The sequence below is a fragment of the Pipra filicauda genome, unplaced genomic scaffold (genome assembly GCF_003945595.2).
Source record: "Pipra filicauda isolate LSUMZ 115617 unplaced genomic scaffold, ASM394559v2 scaffold59_size3379749_pilon, whole genome shotgun sequence".
Classification (NCBI taxonomy): Eukaryota; Metazoa; Chordata; class Aves; order Passeriformes; family Pipridae; genus Pipra; species Pipra filicauda.
The window spans coordinates 1299658-1317931 of NW_024104753.1; the positions used below are offsets into that span (position 1 = coordinate 1299658).

At 38.0% G+C, this 18274-nt stretch overlaps 1 protein-coding gene across 4 annotated transcripts in view; it reads left to right on the forward strand.

Moving 5' to 3' along the window:
- The window catches only part of ROBO1 (roundabout guidance receptor 1), a 715278-nt gene that overhangs the window by 630298 nt on the left and 66706 nt on the right, over positions 1–18274 (forward strand). For all 4 annotated transcript variants that reach the window (XM_027710067.2, XM_039387924.1, XM_039387925.1 and 1 more), the window contains 2 exons: positions 2981–3119; positions 4393–4520. In XM_027710067.2, coding sequence (XP_027565868.1) covers positions 2981–3119; positions 4393–4520 — 267 coding nt within the window. The remainder of the gene's footprint in view (positions 1–2980; positions 3120–4392; positions 4521–18274) is intronic.

The window sequence follows — 18274 nt, forward strand, 5'->3', positions numbered from 1 at the left end:
TCAGCATATTCTGTGATTCTGTGACTCTTTTTGTTGTTTGGTTTTTGATTTGGGGATTTTTTTTAAATTCATGTTTAATAGCTGTCCTGTTAGTCTTTGGCACTTTTATTTGTCTTCACTACTTTGTAGGAGTTAGGACTCAGGCAACTTGAAGATGTGTTCAGAGTCCTTTGTGAAGCAGGGGTTTCCATAATAAAAAGGAGTTTGTGTGCCATCTTGAAGTTGTTCAAACTGAATATCCAAGCAAGACAGTGGTGTGTAACCCCTTAGAAGCTAAGGAAGACTTTCTGTGATCCACTGCACTGTTTTGGTTTTGTTTTACAAAGACTTCCGAAGCACTTTTGGGGGAAGTTTGTTGTCAAATAGACTTATAGAACTTCCAAACAAAATCTAAAATTGAAAGTAAGTTGTAGTTACATGGGTGAAGCCCTGGCACCAGGCTCCTATTTAACTGTACCAGTTAATAGCTCATCACTAGTCTACTACCAACCAGGGGATCATGGCGTGGGATATTTGGTAACCTAGGCTGAAAAAATAGTACTCTTGCTAAACACCCATAAGAGGGAGGCATTGCAGGCAGAGGTCTGCCTGGCTTTTTCTTCATCTCGTGTTTCCTTCAAACATATTTCTGATTTTCAGCCTGGGGAAACTAGTGAGGTTTTGTTTTCAAACAGGACAGTAAAACTTTGAATGTCTTACTGGTGTGTGTCTAGAAATCCTTAATACACCTTATTCTTTCAACTCAGACTTAAGTTGAAAAAGCACGAGAAATATGCTGACTTCATCTATTAAAATATTTCTACATAAATCTTCCATTTATGGGTTTTGGTTATTTAGAAGTTGAACTTTTGCTTTTAGGTCTCTGCTTTAGATCAGAGGGAGAATGCCAGAAACTGTAATATTAGACAGTTTCAAAGTGATCCTTGCTAAGCTTTCCTTGTATGTACCAAATAGTCGTGTGACAAAGATAGATACTGAAATCAGTGCTGATTTCCCTTATCCGTTTCTGCATTTGAATAAGAGTGTTATGAATGGGCAGACAAAAACTCGTGGAAGTCCATTAGTCTTCTTTTAGGAGACTGATCTAGAGAACAATGTACCTCTTGTGGGTTTTGCAGTCAGGCAGCAGTCCTGGACTTACCAGATCAGTCTTTTTTCTCTTGCATAATTAAGTTGAATATTTTCCCCCAAACTATTCTTGTGCTGAGGTTTAATCCTAAATGTTCTTTTCTTGCATTCAGGTTTCAGGTTTTTTCAGCACCTACAAGGAAGGGGCCAGTGCAGAGGGGGTTGTCTGTATTTGTGTCGTTTTAAATTCACAGCTACATTCTGTAGATCTCTGTTTTATTTCTCACATCTTGTATATGAACCCAGTCTAGAACTGACAGCTTAAAGATCAACTTGCTATTTAATTTAACATTATTTCCTAATATTGCCAGCAAAGTTAAGTTTTCTACAGCATAAGTGTCCAGCTGGTCTTGACATCCTCAAGAGTAAAGGAAGCTTTTTTAATAGGACTTTGTTCAGTTCACATTTCCACTTCAGTACTTTTTGAACCATTCACTAAGTTTTTATATTACTGAATCTCTGTATCTTTATCTGCGAAGTCAGAGTAATATTTAGAACTGCCACTTTCAAACACAAATGTGAGACATGAAGAGCATGGGCTTGTCTTTTTATCCTTCTGTTGGGTGCTTTTGTACTTCTGTGAGAAATTTGTGACGTATTTTTGGGTATTCGCACTTCCTGATGGTGCCAACGGCTTGAGACTCTTCCAGTTTCAAGGAGATGATATTTATATCTTTAATAAATGCAAGTCAAAACATGCAACTGCCTTCTCAACTCCCTCAGAGCTTTCACAGGTTTATAGGCAAAATGGTCATCTGCCTCAGGCAAAGGAACCTGCCAAGTGCTCTCCTGTTAAACCTTCCCTGCACTCTGCAGTTAAACCTTCCCAATTCTTTTATGGACATGCTGTTGTCATCTGGTGCTGCTTTTTTAGATGGGTAATCATTCCTGGAGTATCCCAGAAATCGTTTAAAACAGTTTTTTTCCTTGTGAGTGTGCAGACCTTATTACACTCCAGCCTGGTGTGGAACTATGAAAATATGAATAGCCCAGCACCATAAAACTTTGAACCCTGTTGCGGGTAGAAAAGTGTGTCAATACCTTTCCTGAAATTTGCAGCTAATATCTGGGATGCCAGAATAGCACAGCCTGTACTGTGATCCCATTTTGTTTCAGAAATTCTGAGGACAAATATGCAGCAATTAATCTGACTCTGGTGAGCCAGGACTTGGATCATCTATGTCTTCCAATATAAGTTGGGATAACAGTAATTTTTATGAACAAAAACTACAGAGAAGACATTCTGGGGTTTTTTTTTGGCTTGCTTTACTTTATATGTGCTAGTGAAAGAAAATGTTGCCTTTCTAATGTAGCATTGGAAGTTCTTGCATCGAACACTTGCTGCTGCTGACACCTGCAAACAGCTTCCTAGAGATACTGTGCTGGGCCTTACTTAGCCTTCAAATTTAGAGGCTCCACTGAGACAAAACCTCCAGTGAGACAATGTTTGGTTTGTGCCTTCTGTCTCTTTGAAGCAGTGCAGCAGATGAGAGGTCGTTTGAGTCATTGCAGCTTTCTATCAGAGGATGGATGTGTATTTAGATTTTGTGTTTAGATTGTGTTTTCCTTTAGCTGTGACAGGGATGTGTAAGAAGTAAGGAAGTCCCTGCTTGGATCCTGAGCCACTGCTGAGAGTGTCTGCCTCGTGCTGAGGTCCACAGTGCTGGCCATCTGCAGGGCTACAGATCTTCTGCTTGGGGCTGTGAGCGAGAAAAGCGGCGGCAGAGGCACCTCCATCAGATTTGTCACTCTGCTCCCCTCGCTCTGACAGCCACAGTTCAGTGACAACTGTGATTCAGACGCAGAACTGCTGGATTAATCCTTTTTTTTTTTTTCTTCTCTTTCCCTTTAGAGAGACCATCTTTTGTGAAGAGACCGAGTAATTTGGCAGTAACTGTGGATGACAGCGCGGAGTTTAAGTGCGAGGCAAGAGGTGACCCAGTCCCTACAGTAAGGTGGAGGAAAGATGATGGGGAGTTACCAAAAGCAAGGTACAATACATGGAGTTACCTTTTTATGATGTGGCCATTCAACATTTGACAGCCAAAATTTCTTTTTCATGAATAGAGAAGGCCTGTCTTGATCTAAGAAGACGTTTCTAATTACCATTACGCTCTACCTAAAGTTACAATTTGTGTTGAAAGTTAAGAACAGCCTCTTCTCAAGTTGTTGCAACAACACATGACAAAAAATAACCCAGTTCAGTCAGTAATATCAGATACACATTAATTCTTCACCTGAAGAGACTTTTGTGATTACTAAAAGTTTTGGAGATCGTATAACAAATAGTAGAATAGATTACAACATCAAGAAGTATATACTGGAATTGCAATTGGTATAAAATGTAGTCTGGTAGTGTAGAAAGCTGCCTTGGTTGTACATGTTTTTGTTGCCAAGTTTCCAATTAACTGGTTTTTCTGACATTGCTTTAATTCAGGACAAAAAGTAAGACACCTTATTAAAAATAAATACATTCTCTGATAGATAAATAGATGAATGGATAGATACATACAGACAGACAGACAGACAGACATAGATGGATTAATTACTTATTTACTTACTTTGAAATTCTAATTATCAGTTTTAAAAACTATTGGGGGAGTGGACTGAAAAAAGAAACGCTTTAACAGTTGGCTTCAGCCATCCAAATCCAGCTTCCTATTAGCCTAGTCTATAGCTTTAATAAAAACTACATAATTTTTAAGAGAAAAATCTATTTACCATAAAGAGAAACACATTGACTGCATTATACAAAGAAGCGAAAAAGGTGATGAAAGGAGAGAAAGTGGTAAAAGGCCACATTGTTCTTAAAAAAAAAAAAATGAATTGTGATTTATCTTGACTTTCAAGCAATTCTGATCTTCTTGAGTACAATATTTTCTTTTCAACCATATTAAAAAAATCATTCAGATGGAAAAATTGTAGGGAGAATAATAACTACTATTGTATTTACTTGTTAAAAGAATTTTAGCAATAAAAATGTTCTGTGTTAGGGCTTTACAATTGTATTATGCTTATGAAATTCTGCTGTCAGTTAACTCATGTTGCAAGTAATATCAGAATAAAGTTTTCAAATATTTAGATATATTTTGTTCTTAAAACTTTATTTTGCATTATCAATTTATGTGCTTATACTTTTTTCCCTTATGGGAAATACAGCAATAAGGATATTTGAGAGCAAACCCACCATACCTTTACCCTTTGCAGAAACTGTACAAAGTTCCATTATTCCTATTCATTGTTTATTACTGTGTGTATTTAAAGATATGAAATCCGTGATGATCATACCTTGAAAATCCGGAAAGTTATGGCAGGAGACATGGGATCCTATACTTGTGTTGCAGAAAATATGGTTGGAAAAGCTGAAGCATCAGCGACTTTAACAGTTCAAGGTAAGAATGTTTCTTTGCAAAATACTAGAATAAAGCTGATTTTTTTGCACAACAGCTTTATAGAGTTGCTGTAAACAAACTACTTGAGACCATACACAACTATTAGAGTTGCAGCTTATGCAGGGACTCTCTGCTGTATTGTAAAAAAAAAAAAAAATAGTGGAAATACAAATTTGGCTTGAGTTGTGTTCTGAGGAAATGGAAACACTTCACATGTAGGATTTTTTTGTGAGCAGTCTTTACAGTATTGGGATGGGGATGTTTTGAATTTCAGTTCTTCAAGTTCAGAATCATGTCACTTGCAATCTTTGTATCTGAAACCCTAACAGAAAGAAGAAGGTCAATTTTTTCAATTAAATATAGTAAAGAAGCAGCGAATGGTAAATCTGTTTGTGTATTTTTTAATACAGTAACCCAGACCACTGGAATTCCTGTTGGTTTTTTCATTATAAAAGCGTATCGTGGCACTACTGGCTCTTTGTAAGATAAAAATTCAGTGGAACTCAGTGAACTAATATGTATAAAAATCCTTCATTGCCTTTATATACACAATCCAGATGTTCACTATTCAGATAATCCCTCTCTTCCTTTCCTGGCTAGCAGACAGGCAATGATGTAATCCTAATGCTTTTTTTCTAGGCACTGATGGTTCTTCTGTCCTTTTCCCTGTTCAGTGGGAATTAGTCATTATGGAGTTCTGGAGAAGGATAGGCTTAAAAGTATTTTATTTGGTAACAGGCCTCTATTTTGACACATTTACTGTAACAGGAAAGGTCTTGTCCTTAACCTGCTTTCCTTTTTCCAACAGAAACATTTGGTGTCCCTCTGTTAGGAAAATAGGAATTCTTTTGTTGAAGTTCTCATAAAACCAAGAATTTTTAGATGTTCTGTTTTGTTAGTCACCGTGATGTTTATACATCAAAACTGATACCTTATGTTTGTAAAATAACCAGTTCTTATGATCAGTGTTGCAGAATAAAAGATGAACATGTGAGCACTGAGCACAGTTTATTTAAAAGAAAAAGGCTGAATTATTTTTTAAGTGGTGATGTGTTCTGAAGATCACGTCTTGGATCAGCTGTTAAACCTGTAAAATGTTAGTATTAAGAAAATTTGCTTTATGACTGGTCGAGCAGTTATTTTTCTGGAAATAAGCTATTGGTAACACTAATCCTTCATAGTCCTGTTTAAAATAAGAAGCAAACACGTTCTTGTAATCCCATTTATGTTAATGGTGCTATTAGATATAAAATGACTTAAGTATGTAGATGTTAGAGTCAAGTGAGATCTTTTTTGATAATAAACTGCTATTTTTAAGGAACATGATCATAGCTTAAGTCCTGATTCAACAAGATTCTAATTTTTTAAGTAGTTGTATTACACAGTAGATATTTATATTATAACAACTTTGCTCTGAGGATATTGTTATGGGATAATTTGTTTCCCAGTGTGAATGGATTACCTCCTGAGCCATTTGTCTGCACTAATGTCTTTGTAGAAGGGATTGATGTGAGAAACTGCAACGTGTAAGGCCAATTTGTAGTTGGTGATGTAGTAAATTATGATCAAAATCCATTTATTAGCATATCCAAGAGACCGAGTTTTATGGGAAGAAAAAAAGTACTCCTTTAGAAAATGTATTTTCCATTCAGACTTTTTCCTTCTTTTTCTGCCTTCTCCTTTTCTTCCCTCCTCTTCCCTTCTCTTCCCCTGTTTTAAAATGCTTATTTTTTTTTCCTAAAGGGTCATCTTCTTGACTTTATTCCATCTAGAGAAGTAGTTTTGATCTTGTTTCAGTGCTAAGCTGACATTGTTCTGATTGCTTGCGGACGCGCAGCTCTTTGAGGTTTTGGTTTTTGTGGGTTTTTTTGAAAGATCTTATGATTTTTTTTTTCCTGGCGATTGAAGGAATGGAAATAACAAGTCTTTTTTGCACTTTTGGTAGTTGTCACGTGATCTGTTGACTGTGGAGTTTAGTAGATGTGTGTTCTTGCTGTTATTTTTGTTACCTATTTGTAAACAGAGGGCTCTGCTGCAAATCACAGCCCCAGAAGTTATAGCTGCCACTGTGCAGTCCGGTTAAATTCATAAAAGGGCAATGAGAGGATTGACCTTGGTTTTGGGGTCGTGTGGGTTAGGGTTTTTTGTCTTGGGTCTTTGTTTTGGGCTTTATTTCCCATTCAGTAACTCGGCAACAGGCTGTGGTGTTTTCATGCCAGACCATATGCCCGAGAAAGAATATGAGAGTTGTTAGTGGTGACTCCAGATGTGTGTCCATGTTAGGAAAGGGGCAGTTGTCACCTGTCAAGTGTCTGCACAGTGGAAGTGCTGCACTGCAATGAAACGTGGCACACAGCAGACAGGGCTCCTGGGGACACTGCTCGGGCTCAGGGCTGGTAAGCACTGCTAAGAAGAGGACATATCTCCTTCTCATCATTTTTTGGGCCTCAAGCACTGTGGTTGACCTGTGTATGCTCTGTCAGGTGCAGGGTTATCTAGGGTGTTAAAAGGCAGAGTGTGCAGCACCAGAGCTAATTGAGATACCCGGGTGTCAGGGGGGTGTTGATGTAACACGGCCAATAACCAACCTGGTGTCTCGGCAGAGCTGCTCTGGGCCTGGCAGGGACCTTTCCTCCAGCTCAGCTCTGGATGGAGCAGACACTGGAGTGCATTGTGCATGCCCTGCAGGGCTCCCTGTCTGGGGAATACTGCACAGCTCTGCCTCAGAGCTGGTGAGTGGACCCAAACTGTCCCCCTGGACTAGGAACTGTCAATTTGGATAGTTCAACTCTCCCTCTCTCTGTATGTAATAAACTCTTAACTGTAGAAAATACAAAAGAGGGGAGGGAATATAAATTCCATTTTAATGTTCTTCATGCTCATCAGTAGCATCACAGATGCTCATTGTTGGAATCACTGTTTTCCTCTATACAGGCTCCTAACTTTGGGGATCGTGTTTCCTACATGAAGTACAGATGTTGCATTCTTATTGCAACTTCAGCCATGTTCTTAAACTAAATTTGGAGTTCTGTATTAACACAGAACTTTGAACCTTTCTCTTAAGTCTTTTACTGTTACTGCTTAGAAGCATTTCCATCCCTGAAACTGTGAAGTTATCTTATTTTCTCCTTGGAAAATAAATGGTTAAGAAAATGTCATCCTGATGTTGTTTGCATTTTCCTAAAATTAGAGAGGCTCAGTCTCCTGTTTTCATTTTGCAACAATGTGTACTGCATCTATAAGGCATCCAGAGACGTTGCTAAATACATGTGGAAGCATTTCATTCAGGAGATGATTAATTATTAAATAAATATCTCAGTCAATAAAAAATACCAGGAAGTACATTTTATTTTGCCAATACATTGTATTTTACCAGGTAGCTTATGTGCTTCAGAAAAGGGAAACAATGGCCCAAAGTCCTTCTCTGGAGCCAGTGGATTTCTCTCTTGCTCTATCACTAAGCAAGTTACATCTAGTTATTTATTTATATTGTATTTTATATATATGCAAAATGCTTTTCATGTTTTGTGGAGGTTTCTGTTACATGATTTGCTTAGTTTTATGCCTTGAAACAGGACTGTAGAAATAATGATATTATATATTTCATTATTGCATATATAATTGAAGACAACGTTCCTAAGACGCACAAAATTACCAAAAATGCATACCTCAGAACTTCAGTTCTGAAAGAGAATTAGTTTTACTATTAGTGCAAATAGAAGCAGGGCTTCTTCAAGGGTGCAAATTCCACATTTAACCATGAAAATGCTTTTAAGCAAATCTAAGAACCAAAGGTTTTATATATTTTCACCTGCTTCCATTTGCTTTGTTCCGATTTGCAGTACTTAATTAGGCTTTTTTTAACAGCTAGTTTTATAATGAGTTTATAATTTGTGGTGAAACGAGCTGTACTCTCTGCAACAAGTGTAAGTTATGGCTCCAGAGGAAGTCCTTCTATGCAGTTGGCCAGGAACCATTGTAGCAGTGACAGGGTAGATACTTGTCAACAAGGAGTTAAGAGAAACAGGTCAAGGGGGTCAGTTGGCTTGAGGACTTCCCAAGAATCACCAACACTGTGGCTGTTGATGACTGTGGGTCAGCCACCAGCAGGTTGGCAGTGAACAACAATCTTTGAGTTTTTCTTCACTCTCCTTATTCAAGTAATGACTCTGGAGGAGTGTGCTGTACTTATTACAGTGCCCTGCCTAATATACATCTAAACCTGCAGCAGCAGTGACTGAACTCTAAAATGTAAATTTTTACCATTCAAAGGCACTAAACACATTCAGTGTTATCAGTTTGGCAGGAAAGAAGAAGAATTCCTGGGGAAATTATGCTGGCCAATCCATATTTTACAGTGGTGATCTTGAATACCAAACCTTTTTAGATTGTGGTGTCTTTAATTCTAGGATTAAGAGAGCTTGTCTGCAAGGTAGATAGCGAGCAGAACTTTTGATAAGTGACTTCTGGCTGTGATTTTGCTGTACTAGTCAACTGACAAGGAATTTTAATCTGAAAAGGTGGCACATGCTTCAGGTCTGGAATTTCCTCCTCCTTTCACCTCCTCTTTGTGTAAAGTAGCTTCAAGGCATGCAGTAAAAGACATCTAGTTGATAGGGCTTCTGGGAAGGGCTGAGAATACCACCCGGAATGAAAAGGAATAGGATTTGTTCTTTCATCTGTCTGATACCATAGAAATGTTTCCACTGTGTCAGACTGCTGGTACACATTAGAAGCTGGCTGTAAATGTAATTGCTTTATAGGTGTCTGAACTATCTACGTTAAAACAACGAAGACAAAATTCAGAATTTGATGGGATTACAGAAATGCAGTTGAGGTATAGGGTGGTTACTATGCCTTGCAGAGAACACCTCACAGCATCATATGGGAATTTAACCGCTGGAATTTTAAAACTAGGATTTGGATTAAAATCTGGACTTGTCTACATGGTCACTCTTTAAGTCAGTACTTCTCCTTTTGGAAGAACTAATTTTAAGCCACATTGTGCCTTCAGTGCCATGAAAGAGGAAGGAAGAATAATGACTGTCCAATGAACTTGAGGATTTTTTTAATTTATAAACTTTTGGCAGGATGAATGAAGGAGACCATCTCTTGTGATTTGTGTAGCTTGAAGAGTCCATTTCCCCCTTTAATGACTGCTGTAAACTGTGACAGTGCTTCAGATTTCTATCAAGGAGCTGAGGAGTTTTGACTGCCACCTATTTCTACTGAAAGAATAGAAATCTTAGATGTTAGTCAGAAGGAACTGGGAAGACTCTTCTTCAGAGATTAGTGCCCTGCAGGTTTTTGTCCTACTGATGCAAGGGATGAACACTAAGATTCCTGAAGCATTTCTAAAACACAGATAAAAGAAAAATAAGTAAATATTTCAGTGAAATATGTTTTTAAAAAATTATAGTTGCTTCGAATTGATGTCAAATATTTTAATAAATAACTGCCTCCATGGTTTCACTGTTTTGAAATGGAGGTTGCTTTTCTTTTTACATAGAGTCTCACGACAGTGACAGCAGTAGTTTACAGGAAAATAACACATAAAAAATGTTGAGATTCCTTCCTTTAATTTGATACTTTGAAACAAGAATTTGAGACAGATGTTTCTGAGCAAGTAGAACAGAAGGAGTCCAAATGATTTGGAGAAATGTTTCTACAAAAATAAGTTGAAGTTAGAGGCTTTCTCCTGCTGAAAGGGGTTTGTTTACTGTAAAGTTCTTAAAAATTCTACATTATAATCACTTGCTGAAGAGAACTGAAGCAAGTAGATTTGTGTAGCATACTTCAGCACTCAATTAAAAAGCAGCAAACAAAATCTGAAGTCTTTTTCCTAATGCCTGAAATTTCCTAAATCCCGTGGCTAGGGAAAAAACAATTGGTTTTGTATCAGGTTTCACTGCTGCAGACTTTACTGTGTGACTGTTGTTATAAAGATAACATTTCAATAATTCTGTCTTTGGAACAGACAAAATGGAATTTTACTACAAGTTGTTGAGTTTGCAGATTTTTGGTTTTATGAATAAATAGAGTGCAAGGAGTAGTAATTTTAATTGGTTGTTCAATGAACAATACTTCTGCTATACATTCATTCTGAAATAAACATAGGCTTTATTAAATATGCTTAACATCCATAAAAAGGCAATACACACTTTATTTTTGCCTTGTTTATAGCCTGGAAGTAATTTTAATAAAGACTACAGTGATTGTAGTACATTCTCTTACTTTTGTTAGTTTACATGCATCAGTAAAATCAGCCATCTCTGAATTGGTCTTAAGAAAACAAATTTAAAAATGCTGACTTACAATAACAGTGCATTCAAACATTCTTTTGATAAACTGTTTCGAGTACCATTTGTTACTATGAATTGTGTTTTGTTTGAACACTAAAATGCTTTATTGTTAGGTGCTGAATAACACTCAAGAACTGGTAATAAAGTATCTTGCAGTCTTTGTATGTGAACTAAATCACCTCGTAGGCTCAGTATCAGCATCTTTCAGTGCAAGAAAAAAATGGCTTCTTCAGGTTAAACTGCTAAATATCAAATATGCTCACAGTGTTTTTTTCAAGAGGTATCTGCGTGCTCCTCTTGTCCCTGTGACCACACGTTAATTCCCAAAGTTTGGGGTGATGTTTTTTTCCCATTTCTGTACGGACTAGAACGACAGAACTGAAACAGAAAGACAAAGCTGTCTGGAAGGTTGCTTGTTTTGTTCTCATAAATGCTCTGTGCTCTCTAAACCCAGCAGTGAAGGGGATTCTGTTCTGTTCATCTTTCAGTGGCCTATGAGAGCCCACTTAGGACTTGCACCTCCACAAATTAGGCAGCAGCTGTTTCTTTTGACACAATTAAGGTAGCACATTGATACTTGGGTCTCAGTACAGAGGAAGAAATCACTTGAGAGTTCTGCTTTGGTCCAGCAAGGTCTGATGGCCTTTTCTGAACTTTTTCCTTCAGAGTCCTCAGTGCTCAGAACTTTCTAGATTTTTTTCCTCGAAGACTATAACCTAACTAAACACTAAACTGCAAAACATCTTTATTAGTCTGTCATGCACAAGTTTTAATGTGTTGCATTTTTTTGCTACCTGAAATTAAAATTTGTTAATATATCACAGTTACCTTCCTGTTGACTTTATGAAAGAGTAAGTTCGGGTATTAGTGTAGACTTAAGTTGTCTATGTGGGGGGTATGGCATCCCTGTGAGAAGAAATCCAGATTTCTTTTGAAATAGTATCTGTTTCAGTCAAGAGTATTCCTCCCTGAGTATTGCATGCCCAAAATAACATTTTTTAATGATCACAACTTACTGCACTGTAGAGATTTATTGTCCTTCCATTTTTAGTGTGTGCTTGGTTTCCATTGATCATGAGGCTTTGGCCACTTTTCACAAATAGCTTTAACTTGTTATAAGAAGGTTGCTATGGATTTCAGGTTCTTCTTTCCAAAAAGTAATCTGTGCTATCATAAACAGCTGGGGAAAAAATCCCACTCCGTTTCCCTTTCAGCTATACTATCTTTAACTGGAAGTCAAAAAAATTAGTAGGAAGCTCCTAAGATTTCTTCAAATAGTATCCAACTCTCATAATCTTTTTGTACTTCTGCACAGCTTATTTAAAATTCAGCTTTTTTTCACTCTTTTAAAAGGCTTTAGTATAAACATTTGTAGCCACGACTACTTAGATTGCAGCAGTGCCTAAAATTACATCAGTAAAACACAGGGGAAGACAACTCTTTTCTGGAAGGAGAATCATGGGAAACAACTTCACAGTTTACTGCATTACTCTGGTTTTTAAATAGATGGAATTAGACTTGTCAGAAGTATGCTTTCTAAATTATGTTTGGTTTATAGCGTGGTTTAGGAGATTCAGAGCAAGGAAGGGGGCAGGGAGACTAGGAGAGGAACTTTTGGAAGATCTTAAATCCCCCTCTCCCTCTCTCTGTCTTCAACCCTCCATATTTCAGATATCTCTTGTCACCTCAAGGCAATGACTACAGGATTTATACGCATTTTAAACTGCATACTACATGTATTAACCTGAAAAGTGGTACCTTTTAAAATCACGTTGCAAAGTCTATTTCCACATTTTTATCTTAGAAATCTTCATTGACTCCTGCAGGAGGAGAGATTACAAACTACTTATTTTGTAGCTAGTATCAGCAAAATCAGTTGCAAATCAAAAATACCTCATATGAGTACATTTCACACACTGTTCTCTTCCCACAAATTTTTGCAGTAGGTTCCTCCCCCACACACATAGGCAAACACACACACACTTGTGTAGCTCTTTTCACCTTGACTTTTTAAGCGTTCCAAAGGGAAGATTCGTTATCCTGCTGTGATCAGACTTTAAAATAATATAGTTGCATGGCTGTTACACAGCTGAGATGGACCCAGATTTTACTGCTCAGCCCCATCAGAGTTTAGGAGGGAAATACATCTCAGCTTAAACTAAATCTCAAAATGGCCGGAAATCCAAAAGGAGTTGATGCTGTTTGATTGCTCTTGAAACAAGAATAGCACCCAAGCAGGGCATTTTGTTAATGCACAAATCTTGTGCTGTTTAGCAGCAGAGGCTGGAGTTTAAGCCACGGAAGAGAGAAAAGAAGCTTAGTAACATTTTAATGCCAGTAACGAAACCATCAAGCTGTTGAAACAAATTGCTTGTTGCTCTGGCTGCAGAGCTGGGAACAGAAGCCTTCCCGCTTGCTGCAGGAGGGAGAATCCTTGATTTTGAATCCATGGCACTTTAGGCTCGTCTCTAAAATCGTTTCTGGAGTTGGTGATGTTGAGCTGCCATGCTGTGCATGTTTAAGTAGGTGTTCTAAAGCCATGTCCTCACCTGTATCTCTCCCTGGTATGTGTAGCAGCTCCAGATGCACTTGTATTTTCAAGGTTTTATTTGTGCTGTCAGCACCAGGGAGCGATACTTGCCTTTTTTCCTCTCTCAGACCACTTTCTTCTGGAGTACACGAGCCCTCCGGAGTACACACAGGCGCCTGCCCTTTTTCCCTGGGTTTCAAGTCAAGAGGCATAAGCTAAATCCAGCCAGCCAGGCATGTGCCATGTGCTGAGAATGAGTCATGGTCAGAGTCAGCGTCATGGTGATGTGACTACCAGGTTTCCAGACTGCAGCTGTCTTGTTCCTGCTGATTGCAGTGCAGATGGATAAGTGCACAGGGAGGAGTGCAGCTGGCAGCCTGCTGGTCCCCAAGAGTGGCACTGTTTGTGTAGGGCGTAGTCCTCAGCCAGCCTGTTCCTAAGTTACTGCCCAGCACATGTGTCGTGCAGCCAGACACTAAGTATCACACAGCCACTCACTTGCCCCCTCCACACCTTCCCCCCAAGTGGGACAGGGCAGAAGAATCAGGGAAAAAATACCCTCCTCTCCTCAAAAAAAACAACAACCCCCTAAACAACCCACCACCAAAAAAATCCGCCAAAATTTGTGGATTGAGAAAAGAACACTTTATAAATTGAAACAAAGTAAAATACATTCCTACTAATAATACTAATGATAATAATAATAATAACTTTTATGAAAGAGAGAAAGAGAAATAATAAGTGATGCACACTACAATTGTTTACTGACTGATGGCCAACCTGTCAGCAATCAGCAGTTCCCAGCCAACTCCTTCCAGTTTATATATTGGATGTGATGTTCTATAGTACAGAATATCCCTTTGACCAGTTCAGGTTATGTTCCCTCCCAGATTCTCACAAACCTCCTTACTGGCAGAGCATGAGACACTGAGAAGTCCTTGACTTAGGGTAAGCCCTGCTTAGCAACAGCCAAAACATCAGTGTGTTATCAACATTATTCTCATACTGAATCCAAAACTCAGCACTGCACTAACTACTAAGAAGAAAATTAACACTATCACAGCCGAAACCAGGACAACCTGACAAGTTTTCAGTGTTCAGACAGAAGAGGGAGTGTGAATCAATTGTAAACAAAAATAAACAAATACAATTTAAAAAAAAAAATCATTAGGAAGTCTATTGAGGAAAACAGCATCTCATTGATACTGAGATTTTTCCCTTATTAACTTTTTTGTGCATGAGCCTGAAATGTTGTAATGGGTTTCTGGGTTTTCTAAAGGTGATCTTACCATCAAAACTATTTTTCCAACTAATAAGTCAACTGCTTTCTGTCTTAATTTCATTCTCTTACAGTACCATTATAGAAAACAATTACTCTCTTTCTTTTCCAATCACTTAGATTCTTATCTTCTCGGGTTTGGTAAATTTGAAGTTATTGTAGTCACTTGTTCCTTTTAAACTAAGAAGTGCTTATCTGACACATCAACAGCAATCTAAACCAGAATTTTTCCAGTCATCGTAAATATAATAAACCACAATCGCTCCCTTGGTGGGGGTTTGGAATTACAAGTCATCACTTTTGATTTGAAACATCAAAAATCTCATGTAAACATTTTGCCTCAACTTGCATGGCTGTGACATGTTTGGCGCCAGACTCCTGGACCTTTCCTCAGAAGTTTGCGCTGCACTGTGTCACACTTGGTGCTCTGGGACCATGCACTGTGAAAGCATTCATGGTGAGTAAGGGTGCCCCAGCCTGGTCCTACATCAATGTGAATTTTATCAGAAAATTGGGGAAAATATGAATTATTTATATATGCATTTAGACCTCAGGAAGTGACAGCTGAAAATAGAGAGACCGGTGAGGATGAAAAATGATACACCCTGATTCTTTTGTGATGTACCTGGTGTTATTTTCCCGTATTTTTCACTGGTTGAAGCCAGGAGGCAGCTGAATGGCAGCATTTATATTTTTTTCAGAAAAAGAGATTCAGGCTTTTGTTTATTTCTCTGTAGAAAGTGATACTTCCCACAAATGACTGCAGAGAGATGTGCATATCGAGGACACTGAGTGTTTCAGATTGCTTTGATAAGAACAAATAGCCTACAAATCACTGGATAGGAAATGGAACATGGCACATTGTCTTAAACTATCTCCCTTAATAATAGTTTTTGCAAAACAGCAACATAAATACCTGGTAGTCATGTTGCCGAGAGGCATTCAATGGTCCTTATTCAGATACTTTAAGGTAAAAAGTAGTTAATTAGATCTCAGAATTTAACAGGATTAACAGTTAAACATATTTTTGAACAGAAGATGTTGGCAGCTTTTTGCTCACTTTTTGTTTGGAATTAGGGAAAGATTTGGAAAGCGAAATTGTTCAGAATTTTTTTTTTTTTTAAGGCATGAACAATCTGAGCTTGACCTCTTTGCTAAACATACTGAGACTCTCACATTTCCTCTGCATGTAACTCTAGTACCCAAATTTACTGTGCCCACTCATTTCAGACAGAGAGTATAAACAGTGGGTTTCTCACCCATTCCTTTCATCCCACGATGATAAACAGCTGAGTTTCAGCCCCTCTGTAGAACTGCAATGCTCCATGACAGATAATGCAACTATGTCTGTACTATCCCTGCTCTGGAGTTTCTCCTCTGTCACTGTCCAGTCTGTATCTGCCCGATCCCCTCGGAAATGCCTGCTTCCCACTCTAACTTGTGTCCCTTTTCCTACCAGTTTGTTTCTATAGGCACATTCAATCTCTCATAGTTTTCACTTCAACTGGGATTAACAGATCACAGAATTATTTGAAAGGAATCTAAATTTGATTGTGACTGCCGTTTCCTAGATGAGTCATAATGGCCAAAGATTTGTACAGAAGCTAAAGATTGTATATGAGCTTAACTGTTGTATGTTATTATTGGCCTGAAGATTGGGATTGTTTCATTTCTCTGGTGTAGAGTTGTACTTTCTTGCTTCTTTTATAATTGTCTCTAGAAGTGTCAAGCACTCCTTGAAGACATGAAGATTTTTTTTTTAAAATTCAAAAATGAAACACACTCAGCTTAAATTGAAAATATTCAATTTGTGTCAGTTAAATAACAAGATATCTTCTGAGCACCTGGAAGGTATTCCTAAATAGTACTAGTCAGACCAATAATTAATGAGTATTTAATATGCAGAACAAAATACCGGTCGGTAATTAAGTACCACCTTGGATCTCAAGATCTCAAAAGCACCTTCTTAGTCTAAATGAATTAGAATTTCTATAATTCTACTCTCTTTGGGATAAATAGTTACTACCACGGCTTTCAAGAACGGGATACTTGCAGTTTATAACTTGCCCAAATATCAGACTAAGAAATAGACACAACACTGTAATATTTTATTCTAAATATGAGGAAACCAATGAGTTACAGGCAAACCCTAGGTCAGCATTTGTGAACCTAAGCTAATTGCAGCAGTGCATGGTGGGAGGACAAGAGACAATTGATTTAAGTTGAAACAAGGGAGATCAAGGCTGGATATGATGAGAAATTTCCTCACTGGGTGGACAGCCAAGTGGTGGAGCTGGTTGCCAGAGAGTCTGTGCATTCTTATTCCTTGAAGTTTTTCAAGACCTGACTGGATCAAGCCTTGGCTGACCTTGTAGCTGACCCTGCTTGAGCAGGAGGTGGACTAGAGACCTCTGAGGTTGCTTCCCACCTGATTCTCATATGAACCTACAATACTACATCTGTCAAATACAATAGTTGCTCCATTAACATCTGGCAACTATACTGGTCTGTAGTTTAAGTCCTAAAACTGTAAATTCCTACTCCTGTGAGTGCATTTAATGATATCGATAGTCCCAGTGAGGTTGATAGGATTGCTGGTAAGAATAAGGCATTAAAAGATCACATCACTAGTCTGGAAACTGCTTTTCTTTTGGTTTTTTGTTCAGTGAATGGACACATCTTCCCTGAAAAGCCCACACGTCAAGGAAGTTATACAAAAGGCAAAAATATTATTCCTTTGGTAGTTGTGGTTTTACATGCTAACTTCCTGTCTTTACAAACAGGTTATTCCTCCTAATTGCCATGTGAAAAGCCATGATTAACACAGGGAAAATTAATTTACTTTATAATTGAAAGTGCTGTCAAATAAAATATGCCATAATAGAGGAAAACCTCTTCTCTGTTTTAGTAACCTTAGATATCAATAGACTGCAAATCAGACTAAGAATGTGGTCTTTGTTGTAGATGTTGCTATTATTGTTGTTCTTTTAAACCACATGATATCCCTGTGACAGAATTGTTTAAATTTTTCTATGAAACTTCACCCTTTGCCCTTTCCACAGATTTGCAACCAATGTGATGCCCTGTTTCTACAGGGATTTATTTTCACATATCAGTATCCCCTCTGTTTTTACAGGTGGGCAAAAAATATGTTCGTTTGACAGGGTTACTTTTGACCTACAGTAAGAAATGTCTAGTGAAAAGAGAAGTGGAAATTCAGTACTTAGAAGCTAATTTAATTTGTGGAAATGTAATTGAGCAACCAAGACAGATTTCTGTCTGTTAGAGGTTTTCAGGTGAGTTTTCAGTAGAGGACTTGAGCAGCTCTGCACTGCTACCAAGAAGGCTGAACTTTTCTCTTCTTGGCACTACTCAACTAATGGAAAATTGATAATTTAGAGTTACTTCCTCCATGCAAGAATTGCATCCTATTAAGTCTCATATCAGGCTGCTTCATGTAGAATATGAGTTGTGTTTTGTGGAGAAGCATTTGTAATTCCAGGTCAGACTGTAACTGCAAGTTTAGTAAAGAGCTTTTCAGTTAAAAAGGAGCTGTTACTGGGTAATATGCTTAGACACAAACAAGAGCAGCTAGGAGCTGAATCTTGGGGAAGAGCATGTTTTTCTCAGGAATTCATGTGTA